This window comes from Littorina saxatilis, linkage group LG11, assembly GCF_037325665.1.
Source record: "Littorina saxatilis isolate snail1 linkage group LG11, US_GU_Lsax_2.0, whole genome shotgun sequence".
Lineage (NCBI taxonomy): Eukaryota > Metazoa > Mollusca > Gastropoda > Littorinimorpha > Littorinidae > Littorina > Littorina saxatilis.
Window position 1 is genome coordinate 30172795 of NC_090255.1, and position 23919 is coordinate 30196713.

The 23919-nt window shown below is 41.2% G+C and overlaps 1 protein-coding gene across 1 annotated transcript; it reads right to left on the reverse strand.

Annotated features, from left to right (window-relative positions):
- Positions 1-446: 446 nt before the first annotated feature.
- LOC138980234 (KICSTOR subunit 2-like) lies at positions 447-22887 on the reverse strand. Its single transcript, XM_070353080.1, has 11 exons — positions 22737-22887; positions 22022-22179; positions 21463-21615; positions 20564-20760; positions 19299-19436; positions 17947-18085; positions 16428-16520; positions 13945-14039; positions 11161-11326; positions 3515-3619; positions 447-1328 (listed from the first exon to the last, which is right to left on the reverse strand). Exons 2-11 carry the CDS (start codon positions 22136-22138, stop codon positions 1161-1163), a joined length of 1371 nt encoding a protein of 456 aa, XP_070209181.1. The 5' UTR covers positions 22139-22179; positions 22737-22887; the 3' UTR covers positions 447-1160.
- Between the last annotated feature and the right edge of the window lie 1032 nt (positions 22888-23919).

The following is a 23919-nucleotide window of genomic DNA, read 5'->3' on the forward strand; positions in this document are numbered from 1 at the left end:
TTACTCTTTATCTCTGAAATTATTTGGAGTTTTTGATTGAGACTTCATGTAATCTCCAATCACCATATGACCATCCCATTGCCTAAAGATTATCTCTGTAAAAAAACCAAATGAACGATGACGTAATTTGAACTACACAGTCCGGATGATGTGGGTCATGGACGGCCCATTTGGAATTACGTAAGGAATTGTACGTTGTTTATGCTTAATCGGATGGTGTGGGTCGTGTACGACCCATAATCTGCAAAGAGGCGGCAAAACGTTTATCCCTATCCGGATGGTGTGGGTAGTACGAGCCATACTTTTTACGTTGAATCCTTCTTTGGAAAGTATGGGTCGTACACAACCCACATCATCCGGACTGTGTAGGCCAAAGTGTGATCCGGTGAAGGTTAATACCAAGTCATTCAGATGCACACAAAATGCATGCACATACATGTACGCTGTTTTTACACATTATTTCAGTTTTATTTTCTGCTTCACAATATCAACAAAAGGACATTTTAATACTGCTCCATACATTTTCTACGAGGAGACTCTTTCACACTCACAGGCGCACATTCAGAAAGCATATTTTTGCTTACCGGAATTTTTTTCTCTCCAAAGAACCCAAATGGTGCAATTTGGTGTCATCTGAGCTACAAGTTTGCCATGAAATTCAGTTTTTAGAACCATTTTTGCCTCCCCCATTTATTTTTTAGGCGGACATTTTTGCTTTTTCAACGGTACAAAAACAATTTCGGCGCAAATTTGCCTTTCGGCGGACAATTCCCATGCCTGGGTTGCATGCAATCTTATTAAAAATAAACCTGCTACACATACACCAATCAGCAATTTCAGTGCTGTCTTAACTCCCCAGAATCCACTGGCTGTACAGCTGAGCACTGAAATATGTAGGAATAAGAATAAGAATAAGAATAAGAATACTTTATTATCTCATAGAGAAATTCAGGCTATTTTCTGAATCCACTGTGTAACGCATTATCCTCGTTAGCCCCATTTTAATTATGGCATATACATGGATGTCAATTCAGTGGTGTTTTAGACTTTTCAGAATCCATTGGCTGTACAGCTGAGCACGGAAATCTGTAGGAATCCACAGTGTAAAGCATTATCCTTGTTCGCCCCATTTTAATTATGGCAATGGCATGGATGTCAATTCAGTGGTGTTTTAGACTTCCCAGGATCCAATGGCTACGAAGCTGTGCACTGAATTCCGTGAGGAAAGCGTTGGTGTGTGAGTCTTTCTCCGACTTTTTGCATTCAAAGATGACCACAAGCGAAATTCTTGGGTCAATTTGTATGATGAAGTAGGTGCTTTGGGCTTTCTGAAATGAAAAAGGCACACGGGATATTACAGAGTACTTACTCTCTAATAGTACTTGTGAAAAGAAGCCAAACACTGATGGTGTATTAAACGTACTTTCGGAAAGGCATGAAGATCCCCACAAAAGATCAAAATTTGATGATAGCCCCATATGGCTTTTTGACCAATCAGGACGGATTCTAGGTGACCCTCTAAATGTTATAACGTTCAGGCAGGGACCCTTTTTGTTCATCAAGCTAAACATTAACAAGACAAAGTAAAAATTTAAATTAACAATATCAGCATAATTTATTCTAAAGAATGACACTTCAAATGCTGTTAGATAATGCTCTCTTTATCTAAAAAAAAATACCGAAAAGCGAGTTTTGTCGGTGGGTGCTTTACGGAACAGCAAGGCACCGCCCATCCTCTGAGTGTGCAATGCCGACCCGCTCACTTAAAATCTAAATTATCTAAGTTCGGAAAAATCAAGTGAAATTGCGTCACTCGCTTTACGTCAAATGTATCTTTAGGTCATTTCCCATCCGTCTTGAGTCGGTTCTAAATCTGTCGCTCTCTGTTCAACAAGAAAAAGCTAATGCATGTTCAACATGGTTTATCTTGTGAGATTGTTGTGTGTCAAACGCATTTGACCTGTGAATATTCATCACATCAGGTGTGTTACTCTGATTGGCTGACCCGGGTCACGAGAATTCTTTGACTGACAGGCATAATCAGGTAGGAGCGCTCAAGTTCCCATTGCGGCTGTTCTGTCTAATTCGCGGGGTCGCTTCGAAATTTGTTTTGGTCGAATTAAACGGTAATAAAAGCGTTATTTCTAATATGCTGACTGTTAGCAAAAACCTCCGCGGGTTAGGGGGAAGAATTTACCCGATGCTCCCCAGCATGTCGTAAGAGGCGACTAACGGATTCTGTTTCTCCTTTTACCCTTGTTAAGTGTTTCTTCTTTAGAATATAGTCAATGTTTGTAAAGATTTTAGTCAAGCAGTATGTAAGAAATGTTAAGTCCTTTGTACTGGAAACTTGCATTCTCCCAGTAAGGTCATATATTGTACAACGTTGCAAGCCCCTGGAGCAATTTTTTGATTAGTGCTTTTGTGAACAAGAAACAATTAACAAGTGGCTCTATCCCATCTCCCCCCTTTCCCCGTCGCGATATAACCTTGAACGGTTGAAAACGACGTTAAACACCAAATAAAGAAAGAAAGACTGTTAGCAAATGATAACAGACATGTCTCACAAACGATATCAGCATTCCCCTAAAGGGCTCATGGTTGATATCTTTTTTCTCGACATGCCTATTATCATTTGCTAACAGTCAGCATATTAGAAATAACTCATAATATAGTCCTGTGAGGTTACCCTCATGGAAATTCGGGTTGCTTTCTCCCTGGGGGAAGTGAGCCGCCATACAGTATGGCGCTACCCATTTTTTTCTTATTATTCCTGCATCCGTGTTTCCAAGCCCTGAGACTTTCGCTGTGAACTTGGGTTCTTCAGCATGCGCATGCGTGCACACCGGGGTGTTCAGACACTGAGGAGAGTCTGCACAAAGTTGACTGGGAAATAAATCCCTCGCCGAAAGTGGGGATCAAGCCCACGTTGATAGCGACAACTGGTTTTGAAACCAGCGCCGCTGACAACTGAGCTATTTTCCCGCCCGATTTCAAATAAGAAAAGTGCAAATGTCAAAAACACAAGACAGAGGAAAGCAATTACCTTGGATCAACCTGGTGAAGATGATAAAAACAAGAAATTCCTCCGAGGTAGGAAAAACACCCCCGTCCTTAGCATTCTCACTGCCACCAACAGAGCAGGCACTGCTAACAAGTGTGGTTATTTCCCTTTGACCATTAATATGTCCCTCTATAAGTCCTTGTAGAATCTTAATCCACCAATAACTCCCTAACCGTGTGTTTGACTGGTCCCAATTTTTGTAAGGACCGTCTCAGGAATGTATAGAACCTGTTCACCAAGTTTGGTGACGATCGGTCCGTTCATTCTTGAGATCTATATGCGAACACAAAAAAACAAACAAACAAACAAACACATCGAGCGAAACCTATACACACCCCTATACCGGGGGTGTAAAAACAAAAGGAAGATGAGGAATGCAGATGGGCAGGTTGAGGGACGGTAAAAACATAGCCGTTTAATTCAGACATGCAAGACTGCAGAAGGGCTTACCACATCATAAAAGTAGTTTGTTTTGTGGGTGGGAGAATTGCTGGATGGAGTAACACGCCTGGTCACCAGCATCAAGACGTTGGGCCAGTGCTGCATCGGGTGTTCCTGCAAATGTGTGATACAGTGGAACCCCCCTTTTAAGACCTCCAATTAATCTGAGAAAATCAAGTCATATCAAAAGAGAGGGAGTCTTAAAATGGAGGTAAGTTTACACAGGTTACTAGCAGGAAAGATTGAATAGCAAGGTCTTAAAAGGGGGAAAGTCTTAAATCACTGGCCTGGGGTCTTAACCCTTTCGCTGCCAATCAAAACTTACTTATGTGCATTCCTGATTGCCAGGGAATTTTGGAGTTCGGGGTGTAATAATTCACAAAAAATTCTAGCTCCAAACTGGCAGTAGGTAGGTAAGTAAAACCTATGTTATTATTAAAGGAAATTGAACCAAGAATCTGATTTTAGTGTCTAAACATGGAAATAATAATTAGTTTGGCTTATAATTACCACAAACATGCGAGACTTACCTTGTGTAAGTTGAAGCTTGTTTCGGATTTAGCCGATACATGTTACAGGAACGTTTATGTCAAGTAATAGAAGAACGCGCATGCGCAGCCTCACTCTTCAGAACATATAATACATACAACATGTACACAAATTAATCATTCTCCTTCAAGAGAACTAGACTATAACGTAACCCAAGGGCTGGGATTTTTATTTCCACAGAATTAGGGTGGGACTTGACATAAACGTTCCTGTAACATGTATCGGCTAAATCCGAAACAAGCTTCAACTTACACAAGGTAAGTCTCGCATGTTTGTGGTAATTTAACCTCAACATGCCAGGACGTTTACGTCAAGGAATTTTCAGAGATATGTGTACATGTTTATCACCACTGTAACCTTCCAACTGTCAAGTTATATTCTTTGACGAAATCACTCACCTCAATCTTTCTTGAGAAAAGAGTCCAGTAAGACTTGACCCATGTTAACCGAAGGTGTCTTTTTGTAAAAACGAGCAAAGGTGGACTCCGACGACCATCCGGCAGCTTTCATTATGACGTCAATTGGCGTGCCCCTGGCAGCCGCTGCCGACGTACTTGCAGATCTGGTGCTGTGAGCCGTGAACAAAGAGGTATCCACACCTGCTCTACTTAGAGTGTCTCTAATCCACCGAGCCAGTGTATCTTTGGAAATTGGTCCATGAGGTATTTGATAACTTACGAACAGTTTATCTGTGTCTCTCAAGTCCTTTGTACGACGTAAATATTCTTTGAGGGTTGCGATTACACACAGATTAGGATTTTTGTCAAACGACAATAACTCAATTGGAGCTACATGTTTTCCTTTCTTTGATTGTTTCATCACTGAGTTTATATGAAACACACACTTGTAGCCTGTAAGTTTCATTGACGACAAAGAAAGGGAGTGAATTGTCTGACACCTTTGTCCGGATAAGATAGCAATCAATGTAGCTAACTTGCTTGATAATTCTTTTAAAGTCAATTTTCCCAATGGAATAAGATTCTCTAGATAAGAGAGAACTGTATCTACGTCCCACGTAGCAGAGTATTTTGGGAAAGATGGTCTCAATTCAAAAATCCCCTTTACAAACCGCTTAACCAATCTGTGTTCACCAAAAGTGCCACAGTCTTCTATTTCAAGGTAGCCTGAAAGCGCTGATCTCGCAACACAGATACTACTATAACTTTGTCCAGCAGCAAACAATGTTCCCAGGAAATTTACTGCATTAATTACAGAAGGGTGAACCGAATCAATGCCTCTTTTACTCGCATACATTTTCCACTTTTTGATGTATACGGCATACAGTTTAGCTGTCCCTGTTCTCCAGGATGCGCAGACCACTGAGGCTGCTTGCTGCGAAAGTCCTCTGCTTCTGAGCCTACCCCTGATACTTTGCAAATAAGAATTTGCAGTGTTTTTCTGAGCCGATGCTCCATGTTTGGGTTTGCAGGCATGTGAAGTAGATTGTCCCTTGCTGACACAAGAACTGGCTTCGCTATCAACAGACTCCCTAACCGAGGGAACCAGGGCTGGCTTGGCCAGTATGGAACCACTATCACACCTTGTGCTTTGTCCTTGTTCATCTTTTGTAGTACCCTGGGCAGTAAACAAAAAGGTGGAAAAACATACAATCGCAAACCATACCACGACATGTTAAGTGCGTTGACACTAACCGCTTCTGGATCCGGCCGATATGCTACGTATCTGGGATACTGACAATTAATTCGGGAAGCAAACAAATCTATCTCTGGCTCAAACTCAAGTATTTGAAGAGCGTGGAAGAGTAAATTCGAATTTAGCTTCCACTCAGCATCTAAATTCAGTTTTCTAGATTCTTCATCAGCTTCGACATTCTCTACACCAGGTATGTACGCAGTTGTCACCCAAATGTCTCTATCTACACAGAAATTCCAGATTTCCTTCGTCACAGCATTACAGTTAGCTGAGTGATTAGTTCCCATGTTAGCTATGCATGCCACAGCTGTGGTATTATCGAGCATAAGTCGAATGTGAATACCCCTCTTGTCACTCGCGAAAGCCTTCAAAGCAAACAATGCAGCTTGTAGTTCTAACACATTAATGTGCATCTGTTTTTCTGTCTGTGTCCAGTGCCCACCTGTTCTGCCCTCACTACAAGAACAACCCCATCCTGTGAGAGACGCATCTGAATGGATAACAAATTCTGGCTCTCCTGGTGAAACCTCAACCGGGCTATCAGCTACTAGAATGTTATCTCTCCACCATACCATGTCTTGTTTGGCTTCCTCTGAGAAAATCACTTCAGCATCATAGTTTCCATGGTTCTGTTTTAATGCCACAATTTTGTCATTTTCCATGTTTCTGTACCACAGAGCCCCATATTTCACTCCTTGAAAACTAGCCACTGCCATGCCAATCAATTTAGCAAGCTCTCTAATCTTTGATCTCCCTTTGTCCAGTAGACTATTGGCTAATACCACAATCCTGTCCTTCCTTTCTTGAGTCAGCCTCACTGTCATTGTCTCTGAGTTGATTTCAAACCCTAGATACGTAATTTGGTGGGAAGGTCTGATAACTGATTTGGTGGGATGTATGACAAACCCCAGTTTTTGAAACACATCAATTGATGTTTTAACATTTCTGATGCACTCTATCTCAGAATCACCGATCAGCAAAGTGTCGTCTATAAAGATGGTGGAGATAAACCCTAAGCTATGAAGGTGGGCCATAACAGGTTTGAGAATCTTGGTAAACAAACGTGGGCAACACGCCAATCCATTAGGAAAAACCGTAAACTTATACAACTTCCCCTTCCAGAAAAACTTCAGGTACTCTTGTGATTTTTCATTCACATGAACTGAGAAGTAAGCCTCTTTTAAATCCAAAGAAGCAAACCAACAGCACTCTGTCACCAGCGCTAAAGCATGACGTAATGTTTCCATTTTGAAATGATGATACTCAACTGTCTTATTCAAGTTCTTCAGGTTAAGGATAAGTCTAAGCTTATTGTCTTTCTTCGGTCTCACAAAAATAGGTGAGATGTATTCACCCATACTATGACTGCATTCAACAACTACTCCTTTCCTTATCAGCTCCTCTACTTCTGCGTCAATGGCCAGTGTCTGTTCTTGTGAAAACTTAGGTTGAAAAATCTCACCACTATGCACAGGCACTTCTGTAAAATCAATGTTTACCCCTTGCACCATACTAAGGACAACCTTGTCTGAAGTCAATTTCTCCCACTGTTCTATATTTTCCCTAATTTGTCCTGCTTTAAATTTGTCTTTCAGATCATTGAGTAAACAAAGTGTTTGTTGTAAACTGTCATAAAATGTATTCACCTCAGAAACAGGACGCTGGGCAGCATGATCAGAGTTCTTGTCTACTTTCGGTTGTAGTTCCCGCGCGAGTTTCCTCTTGCCCTGAATGACCCCCGGGAACGGTATGTCGTCATTCCTCTCGCTGACTGAGAGGCGTGGCCTCTTCCTAAAAAAGGCCTGCCTCCTCTCTGGCTGTAAGGCTGGAACCGGTGTGCGCCACCACTGCCCCTGCCTGAAGCCGACTTGTAAGCTTCGCGCGCTGTGCGAACCTTTTTGTCAACATCTTCTCCAAACAAGTTGTCAGACCCTACCTCTATCTTTGCATTAGCGATAGAAGCGATGTCCTTTGGCAAGCAGGCTTGTAGCTGGAATCTTCGTCTCTGAGAGAGTTCTAACTGTGCTGTACCCAAAAGAGCAATGACGTCACCATTTGCTGCGAGACCCTCGTTTGCCATTTTTAACACTGTTTCTTTGTCAAGATCGCCGGTCGTCTGGTTTGAAATTTCAAGCATGTCTGAATGAAGCTTGTCTGATGCATTTACTAGTGCGGCGGAGGCTTTAGACAGCAGTTTTTGAATGTTGTACAGGCGCATGTCATTTTTCCTTGCATTCCTGTCCACACTCCCTTTGTCAATTAGCTCCTCGTTTAAATGAGGAGCTTTAATTTGCTTGCAATTTTCTGGCACCAAGTGCTTGTCTAGTTTTTCTTGCAATTTCTGGTCTGACATGCGGACAGTGAATCTGTTTTCAACGATTTTTGCCAATTTCTCAGCAACTGGGGCCCCCTCTTTTTCTGCCAGCTCCAGGTCTAATTCCAGTGTGTCCAGAATATCAGGTTTACTTGTGTTACTGTTAGCGTTTTTCACCACCACTTGAAAAACGCTTTCCTCATCTTCCTCCTCGCCCCTGGCGAGCTCATTTTTGTCTTCTTCGCTGACCCTGTCAGCGCAAATGCCAGATATGTTACCGACCCTGTCGGAACTGGCTTCATTCTCGTGTTCAACACTGTCACTCTCTTCTAAGTGATGCATCCTTTTCTCCATACGATCAAATCGTTTCATCAACTCCGAAAACATTTCTTGCACTCCAGAGTTAGCGCCACTACGTGACAAATCTGCGCATTCCTTTTGTTCGCTATCCGACTCATCATGACTGAGGTCCGCCATTGTCTTTCCGCTGTAAGCGTGGACGCAAATACCAATGAAAGAAAAACTGTTCACTCACCTAAACCATTGATAAATATAATCCAAAAAACTGTCACAATACACAAAACAATCCAATCAGCACATTCAAGTGCAGCTTTCCACAAATAGTTACACACACAAGAAGGATGTAAGCGATAATCCAAGAGATAAAATTTATGTCTGGTAGTAAAGCACTGCGTGCGTATTCAGTGAGGCTGCGCATGCGCGTTCTTCTATTCCTTGACGTAAACGTCCTGGCATGTTGAGGTTAAATGATGTTTAAATATAAACTTTTGAAAAATCAGTCCGGCGCATCTTCCGGTGCCTGTGGATCAAACACAGGTGGCTGTTTTGCTTGCTCCAAGAAAGGATCATAATCACTGTCATCTACCTGTTCCATACGAATCGTCCGAAAGAAGATCTCCCCCTTCCCCTGTCAGTATCCATAATCATTTGCACCGCCTGTAGCGTCAGTCCGTCTTTGTTTTTCCCTACTAGGGCCCGGTCGACTGTCACCGTTAGCCATTTTGACGAGTCGAGCTTTCTCTCCCCTTTCCTGCCCGCCAAGGCCGAAAATAGCCTTCAGACGCAATACCGCGTCACCATTTATGTTTATTCATGAGAATGAGGTATCCTACCAAGCCATTGGCTGCTATTTGTGTGTCAGCAGTGACGTAGCATTTCTGGAAAATTCCTGAACGGAGAAGACGGGTTTACCCGTCCTAAGGCGCTTGCGGCTGCACAAGCGCATGACGGGTATACCCATCATAAGGCAGTCAAGGGGTTAAAAGGGGAGAGGGGGCGGGGTTCCACTGTATCAGATATCTTAGAGGTACAGTGGGGCCTCCTGATTGAAGACTCCATCCCTCCCCAAACCTTTTAGACTGTGCTTTCTATGATTTTTTTGTTCATAGTATCTGTACATTTTCCTCCATTCTAAAAGTAAAACTCTCTTTCTCTTAAAGTTAAAACCTCATTTTCTCAGATAATTGTTGGCGCTCTTGAAACGGGGGTTCCACTGCATGTCAATAATGTTGACAGCGACACAAAACAAGGAGATTGGAGCTGACTAACATTGCAAACTTCACTGTCATAATTTAAACAATCAACTACCACAATTTAAATCTATCATAATGTAAAGGCGTGCAGACCAGCACACTGAAACTAAACATAAAACAGAATACAGTGGAACCCCCAAATTTAAGATTTCCTCCCTTTTAAGACCTTGCTGGGCGGGGATGTAGCGCGCTGGATTTGTATCCAGTTGGCCGCTGTCAGCGTGAGTTCGTCCCCACGTTCGGCGAGAGATTGGGGCGGGGTAAAAACAGTCATACACGTAAAAGCCGTGGGAGTTTCAGCCCACGAACAAACAAACAAACAAACAAAAAAAGGGGCTCCCAACTGTAACTGCATATTTGCTGTCTAAATATGTCAAGATAACTGAAGGAATACAAATATTTCCATTACAATAGCTAATTATAAACACTGCCACTGTAATTCCACTCGTGCAAACAACACGAGTGTACGTGGGAGTTTCAGCCCACGAACGAAGAAGAAGACCTTGCTTTTTCACATATTCTTTTCATAATCTCTGTAAATTAACCTCCATGTTAAAACTCCTTCCTTCTGATTTTCTAAGATGTTGGGGGATCTTAAGAGGGAGGTTCCACTGTATATAGAAATTACGGTCCTGGTCCTATCATATTCTCATACCTGTCAAGTACTTTTGGCCTCTGACCATAGTAAATGGCATAAGAAACCATAGTTGGGGATCAAAAACCATAGTTAATGCATGGATCAGGATGTGGTTAAACGCACAAATTCAACTTCTCACGCATACACACTAAACCAATCAGATTGTTTTTCGCAAACTAAAAGTAAAACACATAAATTCCTTTCTACACAAACTGCTCTTTATTTACCACTACATGTAATACATTTACACTGCACTCTTGTTCATTCATTTTTTTTATCACTTGTCACTTGTGTTCTTTGTTGTATTCATCTGTGCAAATCTTTGCTTTGTCAATCATGCTGCCAGTCACCTTAAAATCATGGCAGCATGCATCAGAGTTAATTTTGACCTGTAAGAAGGCAGTCAGAGTGTCAGCTCCCAGACTGTGATCCAGCACTTGAAGGTGTTGCAGGGTTTCACTGCCAAATGGAAATTTATTCAACATTTTCCTCACACAGGCCACGTAGAACTGGCGCACATCATGCCAGAACTTCTGTTGTGTGGCTGGTGCAAGCTCCTCCTCAGAAATGAATGAACGGCAGTCCATGCCAGCAAAAAAAAAAAAAAAAAAAATTTTTTTTTTTTTTTTTAAATGCTGAAAATGCGTATGGTTTGAGGTATACGACGTAGGACCCAAAAAACACCGAAAAACCATAAGAATTACGCAGAATGCGTAGGACTTGACAGGTATGTATTCTGCCCTTTCAGTTACCCAAACAACAGTTACCCAAAGCTTCAGCTGATTCAATGCAGAGGACTTAATTACCCCAGGGTAAGAGAGGATAATAATGTAAAGGCATGCACAGACCAACACACTGCAAACTTAACATCAAACAGAAATAACTGCCCTATCATATGCTGCACTTTCAGTTACCCAAAGCTTCAGCTGATTCAATGCAGAGGACTTACCCCAGGGTAAGAGAGGATGGCCGGGTAACTATCCATTCCCTGTGGGATGCATGCCTGGCGATCGGGATGATGGTAACCAGGGCCCTGATACAAGTCTCCAAGTCCGTTCGTGTCCAGCACTAGCGATATGTTGAACGCATCACACTTCTTGTGGAATGCAACAATTCTGTCAAAAGAGAAGAACAAGTCTGACGCAGGAGTTTATCCGTCAAGGCAGACCTGTTTACCCCTAACACTCGACAAGAGTAATGGTCAAGTCAAAAAATAGTAATCTGATGACCAAAGTAGTAACCCAGTGGTTACAAACAACAACATTAGCAACATAAATCTAATTCAAAGCACATTTGAAAATCGTAGTCTGGACTCAAATGGAGTATATTTTTCCCAGAATCCTAAAAAATAGTAATAAATTACTCCAAAATAGTAAGGGTAAACAGGTCTGCCAAGGGCATTTCCATGAGTGTGGAGAGTGTGGAGAGTGTGGACTGTGAGAAATATTAATTCACAGTTGCAGAATTCATGATACACTTTTCCATGAAAATTATGTTATTTTCATTAATTTCACGAACGAGTAAACGTCTTTTTGTTTGTTTGCTTCCTTGTTCTTTAAAGCCATATGTACTCGATGACTATACACGCTAATTGCTTTACCAACAGCTGGAGACAGACTAAATTAAGTTCCCTGCAAAATATTGTGGTCTAGGACCCCTTAAATGTTGAGATATTTGAATTTTCATTTTGATCTGGATCGTCCTATTTAAAGATTTGGCAACACATGTAACGTTGATGCAAGGGAGAGAACACCGCGGCTTTGTTGACATCCTCACTTTTTCAGAGGCTAGAACAAGCTGTAATGCATGTATTATGGTCCGCGCATGGTGACGTATCGTCATTATATGGTCTTATGGTGCGTTTGACATCGATTGTGGGCAAACTACACTTTGTAAACACGGGAGTGCGTTAGTATGCCTTTAAGGTTTGTTTTAGGTTTTTGTTCCTGTTGTTGTAACTTTAGGCCAAAAAAAAGAGGTCTGTTTACGGTAACATAGGCCAAAAAAATAGGGTCGGTAGGTCGGGATTTTTTTTTTTTTCCCCAAAAAAACCATATTTTTACGTTATTTTGCCAAAAAAACAAGATTTTTTTTCCCCCCCCCAAATGCCAAAAAAAAGTCTAGGGTCGCGCGAAAAAACTAGGGTCGGTCGGGTTACCGTAAACAGATCTATTTTTTTTTTTTTTTGCCTTATTTGTTTCTCTCCTTCTTTGTTTGTTCTATTTTACTTTCATCGAAGCATCAATTGTTCACTTTCTTGATTTACGTGTTTGACATGCAAAACAAAGCAAGATGTACCTGAATATACATTGACTTTCAAAGACTTAGATTGCTAATGGTTCAAGACGGGCGCTGTGGCACGGTGGTAAGACGTAGGCCTCTTAATCGGAAGGCCGTGAGTTTGAATCCCGGCCGCAGCCGCCTGGTGGGTTAAGTGGGGAGATTTTTCCGATCTCCTAGGTAAACTTATGTCCAGACCTGCTTGTGGCTTATCCCCCTTCGTGTGCACACGCAAGCACAAGACCAAGTGCGCACGGAAAAGATCCTGTAATCCATGTCAGAGTTCGGTGGGTTATAGAAACACGAAAATACCCAGCATGCTTCCTCCGAAAGCGGCGTATGGCTGCCTAAATGGCGGGGTAAAAACGGTCATACACGTAAAAATCCACTCGTGCAAAAACACGAGTGTACGTGGGAGTTTCAGCCTACGAACGCAGAAGAAGAAGAAGAAGCTAACGGTTCAAACCTCCTTGTGGGTACTGGTTGTGCCAAGAGAAACAAATACAGTAAAACTTCCATTTTAAGACCTGTTTATCGGGCGGGGATGTAGCTCAGTCGGTAGCGCGCTGGATTTGTATCCAGTTGGCCGCTGTCAGCGTGAGTTCGTCCCCACGTTCGGCGAGAGATTTATTTCTCAGAGTCAACTTTGTGTGCAGACTCTCCTAGGTATCCGAACACCCCCGTGGGTACACGCAAGCACAAGACCGAGTGCGCACGAAAAAGATCCTGTAATCCATGTCAGAGTTCGGTGGGTTTATAGAAACATGAAAATACCCAGCATGCTTCCTCCGAAAGCGGCGTATGGCTGCCTAAATGGCGGGGTAAAAACGGTCATACACGTAAAAGCCGTAGGAGCTTCAGCCCATGAACGAACAAACAAAGACCTTTTTTCAAGCTTACTCTTCATAATGTCCTTAAATGTACCTTTACTTTAAGACTACAGTGGAACCCCCTTTTAAGACCTCCACAAATCTAAGAAAATTAGGTCTTAAAATGGAGAGAGTCTTAAAATGGAGAGTCTTAAAATGGAGAGTCTTAAAATGGAGGGAGTCTTAAAATGGAGAGAGTCTTAAAATGGAGAGAGTCTTAAAATGAAGGGAGTCTTAAAATGGAGGGAGTCTTAAAATGGAGGGAGTCTTAAAATGGAGGGAGTCTTAAAATGGAGGGAGTCTTAAAATGGAGGGAGTCTTAAAATGGAGAGAGTCTTAAAATGGAGGGAGTCTTAAAATGGAGAGAGTCTTAAAATGGAGGGAGTCTTAAAATGGAGAGAGTCTTAAAATGGAGGGAGTCTTAAAATGGGGGTAAAAATACAGAGGTTATGAACAGAAAATCTCAGAAAACAGGGTCTTAAATTGGGGGGGATTCCACTGTATTTCAAAACTCATTTCTCAGATTGTTTTGTGTAGTCAAAAAAACAGGTACCACTGTAATAACTAAAGTGTGTACGACGAACCTTGCAAAGTAGTCTTCGGGAGCCTTAGTCAGCCAGCTTTTCATGTCGTTAGGCGTTGACTGTTTGGATAGGATGGTGTGAAAATACACGCTAAACTGAAACACGCATATCAACAGTTTAGAGAGAAAGATGTGCATGTTAATGAGACGGAGATTGAAAAGGTCTAAGGGAGGGTGAGAGAGAGGAACAGACACACACACACACAGACAGATGCACAGCTGGATATTAGCCATAAAAAAGAAGGATAAATACCACCTCTTTACTGCGCTTTAATCATGCTAGAAAAAAACCCACAAAAACATCAACACAAAACTTTAATGGTACATGTGCCAATAAAAAAAAAGAGCTCATTATCAATTGGCTGCTTGCCGACTGACAGTGCATGGAATATGTTACACAAATGATTAAAATCATATATATATATATTTTAGAGGCTCGATTCCTGATCAAGCCATGTGATACAATATCACACCAATGACACATTCTCATACTCCTAACAAGACAACTCTGCAACCATATCATTCTAAAGTCATATAAAGGACTGCAAAACTCACGAGAAATCTAAACAAAAAATATTAACAAATCGCGTAAGGCGAAAATACAATATTTAGTCAAGTAGCTGTCGAACTCACAGAATGAAACTGAACGCAACGCAACGCAGCAAGACCGTATACTCGTAGCATCGTCACTCCACCGCCCGTGGCAAAGGCAGTGCCCGTGGAATTGACAAGAAGAGCGGGGTATTCGTTGCGCTGAGAAGGATAGCACGCTTTTCTGTAGCTATGTTCGTTTTAACTTTCTGAGCGTGTTTTTAATCCAAACATATCATATCTATATATTTTTGGAATCAGGAACCGACAAGGAATAAGATGAAAGTGTTTTTAAATTGATTTCGAAAAAAAAAAATTGATAATAATTTGTATATATTTAATTTTCAGAGCTTGTTTTTAATCCGAATATAACATATTTATATGTTTTTTGAATCAGCAAATGATGGAAAATAAGATAAACGTAAATTTGGATCGTTTTATAAATTTTTAATTTTTTTTACAATTTTCCGATATTTAATGACCAAAGTCATCAATTAATTTTTAAGCCACCAAGCTGAAATGCAATACCGAACCCCGGGCTTCGTCGAAGAATACTTGAACAAAATTTGAACCAATTTGGTTGAAAAATGAGGGCGTGACAGTGCCGCCTCAACTTTTACGAAAAGCCGGATATGACGTCATCAAAGACATTTGTCAAAGAAATGAAAAAAACGTTCGGGGATTTCATACCCAGGAACTCTCATGTCAAATTTCATAAAGATCGGTCCAGTAGTTTAGTCTGAATCGCTCTACACACACACACACACACACGCACGCACACACACACGCACGCACATACACCACGACCCTCGTTTCAATTCCCCCTCGATGTTAAAATATTTAGTCAAAACTTGACTAAATATAAAAACAAGAGGCGAAGCCATCAAGGCTCACGTAAGAAATCGACAAACAGTAACACAAACTCAATCACTCCGTCACACATACACACATACACACACACACACACACACACACACACACACACACACACACACACACACACACACACACACACACACACACACACAGAGAGAAAGAGCATAGGTGAAACTGTGCAAGAAAGCGAGACACTAGATCTAGATCTGTTTGTCTGCATGTAGCCTACTTACAGGGACACGACTGCCAACTAGTCTCGGCCCGCTCAAAATAATAATGACCGAGACTTTCAGTACTTCCTTCGCGTGACGTCTAACCCTCTTACGTCATAATGTGACGTCAATGTAATGTGACGTCTTCAAATGTTAGAGTTTCTACCACAGACATACACACGCACGCACGCACGCACATACGCACCCAACCTGCCCCAGTGACCAACTCTCAATAATGACCCCCTGCTGATTACGACCATACTCATAAGGATATCCCATTAGTTTTTTGTCCTATAGCAACCACCCGTCTTCTTCTTCTTCTTCTTCTGCGTTCGTGGGCTGAAACTCCCACGTACACTCATGTTTTTTTGCACGAGTGGAATTTTATGTGTGTGGCCGTTTTTTACCCCGCCATTTAGGCAGCCATACGCCGCTTTCGGAGGAAGCATGCTGGGTATTTTCGTGTTTCTATAACCCACCGAACTCTGACATGGATTACAGGATCTTTTTCGTGCGCACTTGGTCTTGTGCTTGCGTGTACACACGAAGGGGGTGTTCGGACACCGAGGAGAGTCTGCACACAAAGTTGACTCTGAGAAATAAATCTCTCGCCGAACGTGGGGACGAACTCACGCTGACAGCGGCCAACTGGATACAAATCCAGCGCGCTACCGACTGAGCTACATCCCCCCCACCCCCAACCACCTGTCTATAACGCCCACTTCTGGTCGTTCCCTTGCGTAGATGTGATAAGACAGGTTCCACTGTATTGACAGCAAGGAAACTGATGGTAGATTTTATTTACCTTTGACACCAGAACACCCTTGAACTTGGCTAGCCAGTGGTAGAGTAAGGGCATGGCATTGACCTTTGAGCCGCCGCCAAACGCTTTCTTGCTCTGAAACAATTTAAACACACAGCAACATACCGTTATAGGAAGTACATGTCACAAAATCAAATGACAAATGTTTCTCTGTAAGGCCAAAAAAAAAAATAGGTGTGGTTACGGTAACATAGCCAAAAAAAATAGGGTAGGAAGGTAGGCAATCACTTTCTTTTTTTTTAAAACTTTTTTTTCTAATGTGTACAAATTAAACCTACTTGACAGGGAAATAAGTGTGCGACTCTGGCGATTTCGCTTTCATTGCGTTTTCTGCACTCGTTTTATTTTTTTTTGTTTTTTTTGACAAATGTAATAAAAAGTTATAGGGTCGGCCCCTAAAAATAGGGTAGGTCGGGTTACCGTAACCACACCTATTTTTTTTTTAGGCCTAATGTGCAGATTTTTTGTTTATAACCTCTGCAAATATATTCTCATTTTATGACTTCCTTCTTTTTAAGACATGAATTTCTCAGATATTGCTGATGGGGTCTATGTCGACCAAAAGAGTGGGATTCCCTGTAGGTGGAGTTCCTGGAGGGCGATTCCCTGCATACAGGGAATACCACAGGGTTTAGTTCCTGTAGCGTGTCGCTGATATCGCTGAAAGTCACGTGATGCTTGGCGACATCGGTAGAATTTGATGTTTTTCCATCTTTTTTGATATGTCTTAGAAATTCGAGTATGGTTTGCAAGTTTTATTCAAAAACTCCCCCTAAAGGGAATCCCACTCTTTTGGTCGACATAGACCCCATCAGCGATATTATTGGGTAATCTTTTGCTGACCCTGAATCAGTTTTGGAAATCCTGAACTCTTGCTGAAAAAACCCTCCAAGCAAACCTCAAAATTACTTCTTTTATCCTGAAGTTCACAGAAAACTAAAAAAGACAAAACAAATCAAAATCTGCTCACAGTGCAAAATACTTCTGAACATCCCCACATGACATTTCAGAGAGAATTTTTACCATGAAAATAAAATCCCCAAAGCAGTCAAAAAGGAAACATAATGTTGATCTCATTCACATCGAACGCAGAAGAAGAAGAAGAAGTTGATCTCATTCCCACTCGCAGTACGTGGTCATGAACCACGTCTCAAGTTAATTAAGTGCAGCATGTCACTGAGCCAAATATGGTATAAAATATGTTATGGTGAAAGGAGCATATTAACCTTTTGCAAAGCTGCAGATGTGAACCGTAGCTGTATACTTTACTGCATTCAACGAAGTAGGAGATGGCAAAATGTACAGCTTCCGCCACTAACAACAACTATACTGTGTGTAAAATCAAGCCAGACAGAAATAAAATACACTAAAACTTTGAGTAACAAGAAAAGCATATGCTTACACGACTCGCCTTCGTTACCTCTGGACGTCCATACAAACGGACACTGCTCATTACAAAGACTCACCGATTACTCAGAAGAGTCAAAAACAGTCAACTAACCTCTTTCACAGCGGCAGCAGTCAACCAGGCCTGCAGTTTACTGTGTGCGGCGTGGAGCTGTAGCAAGGACGGTAAAAACTGCCAGTCGGCCATCAGTATCTGTCCCTGAAGCAGGTGTCCTAGCACGTCACACTCCCAGCTGCAAAATACCACCACAAAAATATACCGTATTACAAAAAAGGCAAAACCATGAAAAGGAGTGTAACCGAGTACCTGAAGCACAACAATCACCTTTGGAGGCAAAGCCATTCAAACAGGATTGAGATTTTTAGAGCTAATTTTTTAGCCCTACAAAAACGACTATGGGTACGCAGAGGTTCCCAGGACATCCAAGGAGACAGCGGCTGCAAGACCCCATCACAAACAGAATTCTACAATTGACAGGTGTTAAACCAGAGACTGACGTACAAGAAACGTCGAGCTACTATAAATAGCCCATGCTCAAGCCGTCAAGGCCGGCAGACAACTCTGCAGAGAGTCTTCTGTGAATGGTGACGCAGTAGTCTCCCTGTCACAGTATTATTTTTACTGATATGCAAACTAGATCTGCAAAAAAAAACACATACTGACATGTACATGTCAGCTACAGTTGAACCTTCCTTTGCAAATATGTCTCAAAAGCAATCACCTGCCCACAACGACCAATCCAAAGGACCCCAGAAGAGTTTTTTTGTTATATAATTAACCTTTTCATACTGATCACCTGCCTATAACGACTATAACGACTCCGTTTGGTTGGTTCCTTCGGTGGTCATTTTGAACAGGTTTGCTTGTATCTAGAAAGGTATTCACTACAGTAACTTACAGTCGTATTGAAATACACTGAAATACATGGCAGATACTCCTGCAAACACACCAGCACCCCCCAACACACACACATATTAACTACTGCACAACACACATGCACACACACACGCACACAAACACACACAGAACATACCAAGGCAGGCTGAAGAACCTTGCCAAAGAAACTGCTGGCATAAAACAGGTAGCCTAGCTGACTTCTCTTAGGCCTAAAAAAAAAAATAGGTGTGGTTACGGTAACCCGACCTACCCTATTTTTAAGGGCCGACCCTATAACTTTTTATTACATTTGTCAGAAAAAAATAAAAACACACAAGAAAACGAGTGCAGAAAACGCAATGAAAGCGAAAGCGCCCGAGTCGCACACTTATTTCCCTGTCAAGTAGGTTTAATTTGTACACATTAGAAAAAAAAGTTTAAAAAAAAAAGTGATTGCCTACCTTCCTACCCTATTTTTTTTGGCTATGTTACCGTAACCACACCTATTTTTTTTTTTTGGCCTTACGCCAAATCTTCCATGCAATCTCACATACACACAGGCATATTACCTGTAAAGGGTCTTGAGAGGGATCAACAAGGGGTGGTGAAAGGCCTTGCCGTGAGCCTGTGTAATATGGTTGACCATTGTGGCCAGATCCTCAAAGTTCATGTTTTTGTGGCCACCCATTGTTGATATCTGTTCATAGCTGTGATTTACTATGTCAAAGAAAACTTTTATTTGAGACTTGTAGTCGAGAAATGTAAGTTATGCTCTAGCAGAATCTAACTCATTAGGTGCTAGAGACATTTCCCAGTTAAAAAAAAAAAATGGTGGAACTCCATTCTTTTCGAGACCCACCTCCCCCCGCTCACAATGAAAAACTTCCCTGCATATAAGACTGTACCTTTTCAGCTTTTCTGTTTATTGAATCTGTAAATATGCCTTAACCCTTTTTAGACTCCCTGCCTTTTAAGACCTTTCTTTCTTTCTTTCTTTGGTGTTTAACGTCGTTTTTAACCACGAAGGTTATATCGCGACGGGGAAAGGGGGGAGAGGGGATAGAGCCACTTGTCAATTGTTTCTTGTTCACAAAAGCACTAATCAAAAATTTGCTCCAGGGGCTTGCAACGTACTACAATGTATTACCTTACTGGGAGAATGCAAGTTACCAGTACAAAGGACTTAACATTTGTTACATACTGCTTGACTAAAATCTTTACAAACATTGACTATATTCTATACAAGAAACACTTAACAAGGGTAAAAGGAGAAACAGAATCCGATAGTCGCCTCTTACGACATGCTGGGGAGCATCGGGTAAATTCTTCCCCCTAACCCGCGGTTTTTTTTTAAGACCTGATTTTCTCAGGTTTTTGGTTGTTGAGGTCTTAAAGGATGGTTCTACAGTGGTACCTGTGATAAAAGGACACCCTTGGGACCAGCCAAAAGTGTCCCTACATTGCAGGTGTCCTTTCATGACAGGTATACTTTGGTAGAGATAATATAAAAGGGACAAGAGAAAGTGTCCTTTTAAGGGAGGTGTCCTCTCATGGGAGGGTCCACACATCACAGGTACTGCTGTACTATATAACATGCAGCATCAAAATGTCTCTTCAGGAGAAAAAAAATCTAAGTAAGACGATTATTCATTACATTCAACTATCATACATTAAAACACTGATGACAAAAGCATTAATTAGACATGTGTCTGCATAATCTTAACCCTACCCTTTTACTAAATAAAAACATGTGGCCTTAAAAGCCTCAGCTAAATGAACCTACCTACAAGCTTCCTTCAATAACATGTACAAGCAATTTTCACGCCAAGGATACAAGTCCATCATTTTCTGCCGTGCAGACAGGAAGTGACACAGCTGACCACACAGGTGAGCCACCAGGACATCAAAGTCGGCAAACAACGAGGCAGGTGAGGGAAGTGGAGAGGGAGGAGTTATCTCCACTGTCTGCGGAGTTGCATCCTCCATGCGGCGGAACTCTTGCATCAGCAGGGTGTATGTGGTGCGAAGATTCTGCAGAAATTTTGTATTTGTTCCAATCAACTTTTAACCCTATTTGGACTATGTTGCCTCACATCTAAAAAAAATATGCGCTCATATTTGGTCAACACACGTGCCGGAAACTGCCAAGCAACAGTAATGGCCTCGGCATTGAAAACATGGATCGGGTAGAATATAGTGGATAGTAGTGAGATTTTTGACCGGAGCTGAGCAACCGTAAAATTCCGGTATTAGGCACTGAGTGACGCATTTTGCTACCAGAAAAATCCTGTATTCGTCCAGAAATAGTTAACATACATAATATGATAATTAAGTTAAGAGAAATGAGGTCACATTGTGGAAGTTTATCTGGAATATGGAGTGATTATCAAATTTCTTGAGAACAAAAAGGAATGATTAGGAGATATGGCTAAAATCTTTTATACTGTCTATATGTGCTTAACAAAGTTCACCCTTCTAATGCATACCTGAAGATTACATGATGAAGCTTTGTTCTATAAAATGTATATATTATTTAGGTTAAAGTTAAACATAATAAATAAAAAATAAATAAAAGTGTTCTGTTTTTAGTGGGGTGGTTTATTTTACAGTTCTTTCTCTAAATTTCACAATTTTTGCTTCAGCGCTTCGCATGCTGCACACTGCAAAACACATGTGCTGAAAATACATATTCTAACACATCGGTACCAACTTCACTCAAAGAAAATATCTTACCTCCTTTGACCGTCCAATGCCAGTGAAGCGTTTGTATTCCAAGAAGGTCAAGGACAAGTACATTCGCTCGGCCGTGGCAAACTGCGACAGACACTGTACCAAGGTCCCCCATGATGCCGCAGTGAACGCTTTGTGTGCTTCCTTCTCTTTGTCCTGAGCAGACATGAATAAAATGACAAAAATACAGTATTCTCGCTTCTCCATTCACTGATTCAGGTTTAAAAGCACAGCCCTATACCCATGATTCTCCTGATTGGTCCACTTGGCCTGCGTTCTGACTAAGCGGAAACATAAGAAATATATATAGAACCTGCGCATAGATAACTTACAATATAATATGCTGCATAAGGGATTCATAATGTGTCATGCAGGTGTGTTCATGCACCTGCATTATATAGCCTTAATGTGGCCCGTTCTTAGTCTTGAAAGATTTATTTTTAGATATGCCCCACTTCTAAAAAACAAACAAAGAAACATAAGACAAACAATCAAACTTTAACTTGGAGAAACTACAAGTTAAAATATAAATAAATAATCTCATGTCTAAATCTGTTCTCACCATCATTTCCTTGGCTCTGTCAAAGGCCAGATGTCCGAGCATGCTGAAGTAAGTCTCTAGAAACCTCTCCTCACGCGGGCCCACTGGGCTGGATACTGGGGTGATGATGCCGGCCATGATGAGTTTTCTTACTTTCCCCAACGCTTTATCTTTCACATCTGTAGGTATAATTTAACCACCTGGTTGGTTTTTTTCCAATTCCTCATACAATGATTTTTTTTAATCTTCATTATAAAACAATGTATTTAAAGTTGAAATTCAGTCAAATGAAAAACATCTGCTTTGATATCTGCAATAACAACAAAATAAATGAATAAAAAAGAAAATTGCAAAAAAATTAAATCAAGAGGCAAAATATTAATTTTTTTAGCTCATTTCTGATCATATAGCATTGCAAGGCTTCTCGTTTTGCATTAAAATAAAATTGTGTGTGTGTGTGTGAGAGAGAGAGAGAGAGAGAGAGAGAGAGAGAGAGAGAGAGAGAGAGAGAGAGAGAGAGAGAGAGAGAGAGAGAGAGAGAGAGAGAGAGAGAGAGAGAGAGAGAGAGAGAGAGAGAGAGAGAGAGAGAGAGAGAGAGTCAAAATTCGAGTCAACATCTTCAGAACATCAACAAAGGATAAATCAGACTGGACGACATTATCCACTATATAATGTAGCACCATCAATGCGCCATGCTTGTGCAAACTAAAACGTATGAATTACAACAAAAACAAACCTTTCAGTTTCACAAGAACAGCAGAAAGCAATCAGCTGTCAAGGGCACGTCACTCTTAAATCATGTTGCGACCCATCTCGTCATCGACGCTTTTCCAGAAATGACCTGCGCTTTGTTGGAATTCCAACAATGGCCGCCATTGTAGGAATTCCAACTTTGCGCTACGCGATTCTAGAAATGTACCGCGCGCATAGTGAGAATTCTGCTCTTTCTTAGAATGCGATGTAAAATGAAACAAGTCATGATGGCCTATGATGATCCTTGTGTTTTAAAGTGATCAATGCTTAGTCTTGAAAAAGCAGATGCATTGTCAGTATAACGCACCAAACCAACCGAATTACAAAAAGCAAAAACACTTTTGATAACTTCGGCGGGCTGTAACAACACAGTTCAACGACCCATCCCACTCGACCAAAACGCACCAATTTTACGTAATTTTTAACGTTTCAGATCTTACATTTTACAACAACAAAAACACAACAAGAGCCTGTTCCGATATAACTTTTCACTGGTAACTATCGATTGTAATAATTTTTTACTCAGTCTTAACTGATTATATATTAAACCAGGGACCTATAGACCCTATCGGTATTCCAAGCTCTCGTAATCTCTCGCAAACTTCAGAGCATAGCAAAGCATGCGGTACAGCGATCTCGTGCGAGCTGCACTAGCCAAGCCGTTCGAAGTTCTCGCGATGTTCAAAGCATAACTTGACAAAGAGCGTGTCTCACGAGAGCTGCTCAGATACCGAAAAGGTCTATAGGTCTATGATTAAACTCACACAGTCTCTCGATCTGGGCTGCAGAGACAGCATTACGTCCCTTTAATAATAATAATAATAATAATAATAAATGAGCATTTAATGAGCGCAACATCATAACTTTACAAGTATGCTCTTTGCGCTTGACACATTTAAAATTAAAACACAGTTATACAAGCATTTACTGAGCCGGTAGGCTCTTGTCATACTGCATGGTAATCTAGGCTCTTGAGTAATGTGCAAGTCTGTGCGCTATATTGATGTGATTGATTGTTGCAAAATGTTGATTCAAATTAAAGATGATTTCAGCCTGTTGTAACAAACTAACACTCTACTCTGAAAAAAAATTCATTGTGTTCAAAACAGATCGAGACAGCAGCAACTAGCTAGCTGCATGCGCTGAGTGTCACTGAGAGAATTGTT

Excerpts from the sequence above, each read along its gene's own strand:
- LOC138980234 (XM_070353080.1), bottom strand. The coding sequence starts at position 22,138 with ATGGCCGGCATCATCACCCCAGTATCCAGCCCAGTGGGCCCGCGTGAG. Across the intron at positions 19,437-20,563 it reads CGGCAGAAAATGATGGACTT|CTATGAACAGATATCAACAA; the intron begins GTATCCTTGGCG and ends AGTAAATCACAG. Across the intron at positions 14,040-16,427 it reads AGGGTGTTCTGGTGTCAAAG|TTTAGCGTGTATTTTCACAC; the intron begins GTAAATAAAATC and ends TGCGTGTTTCAG.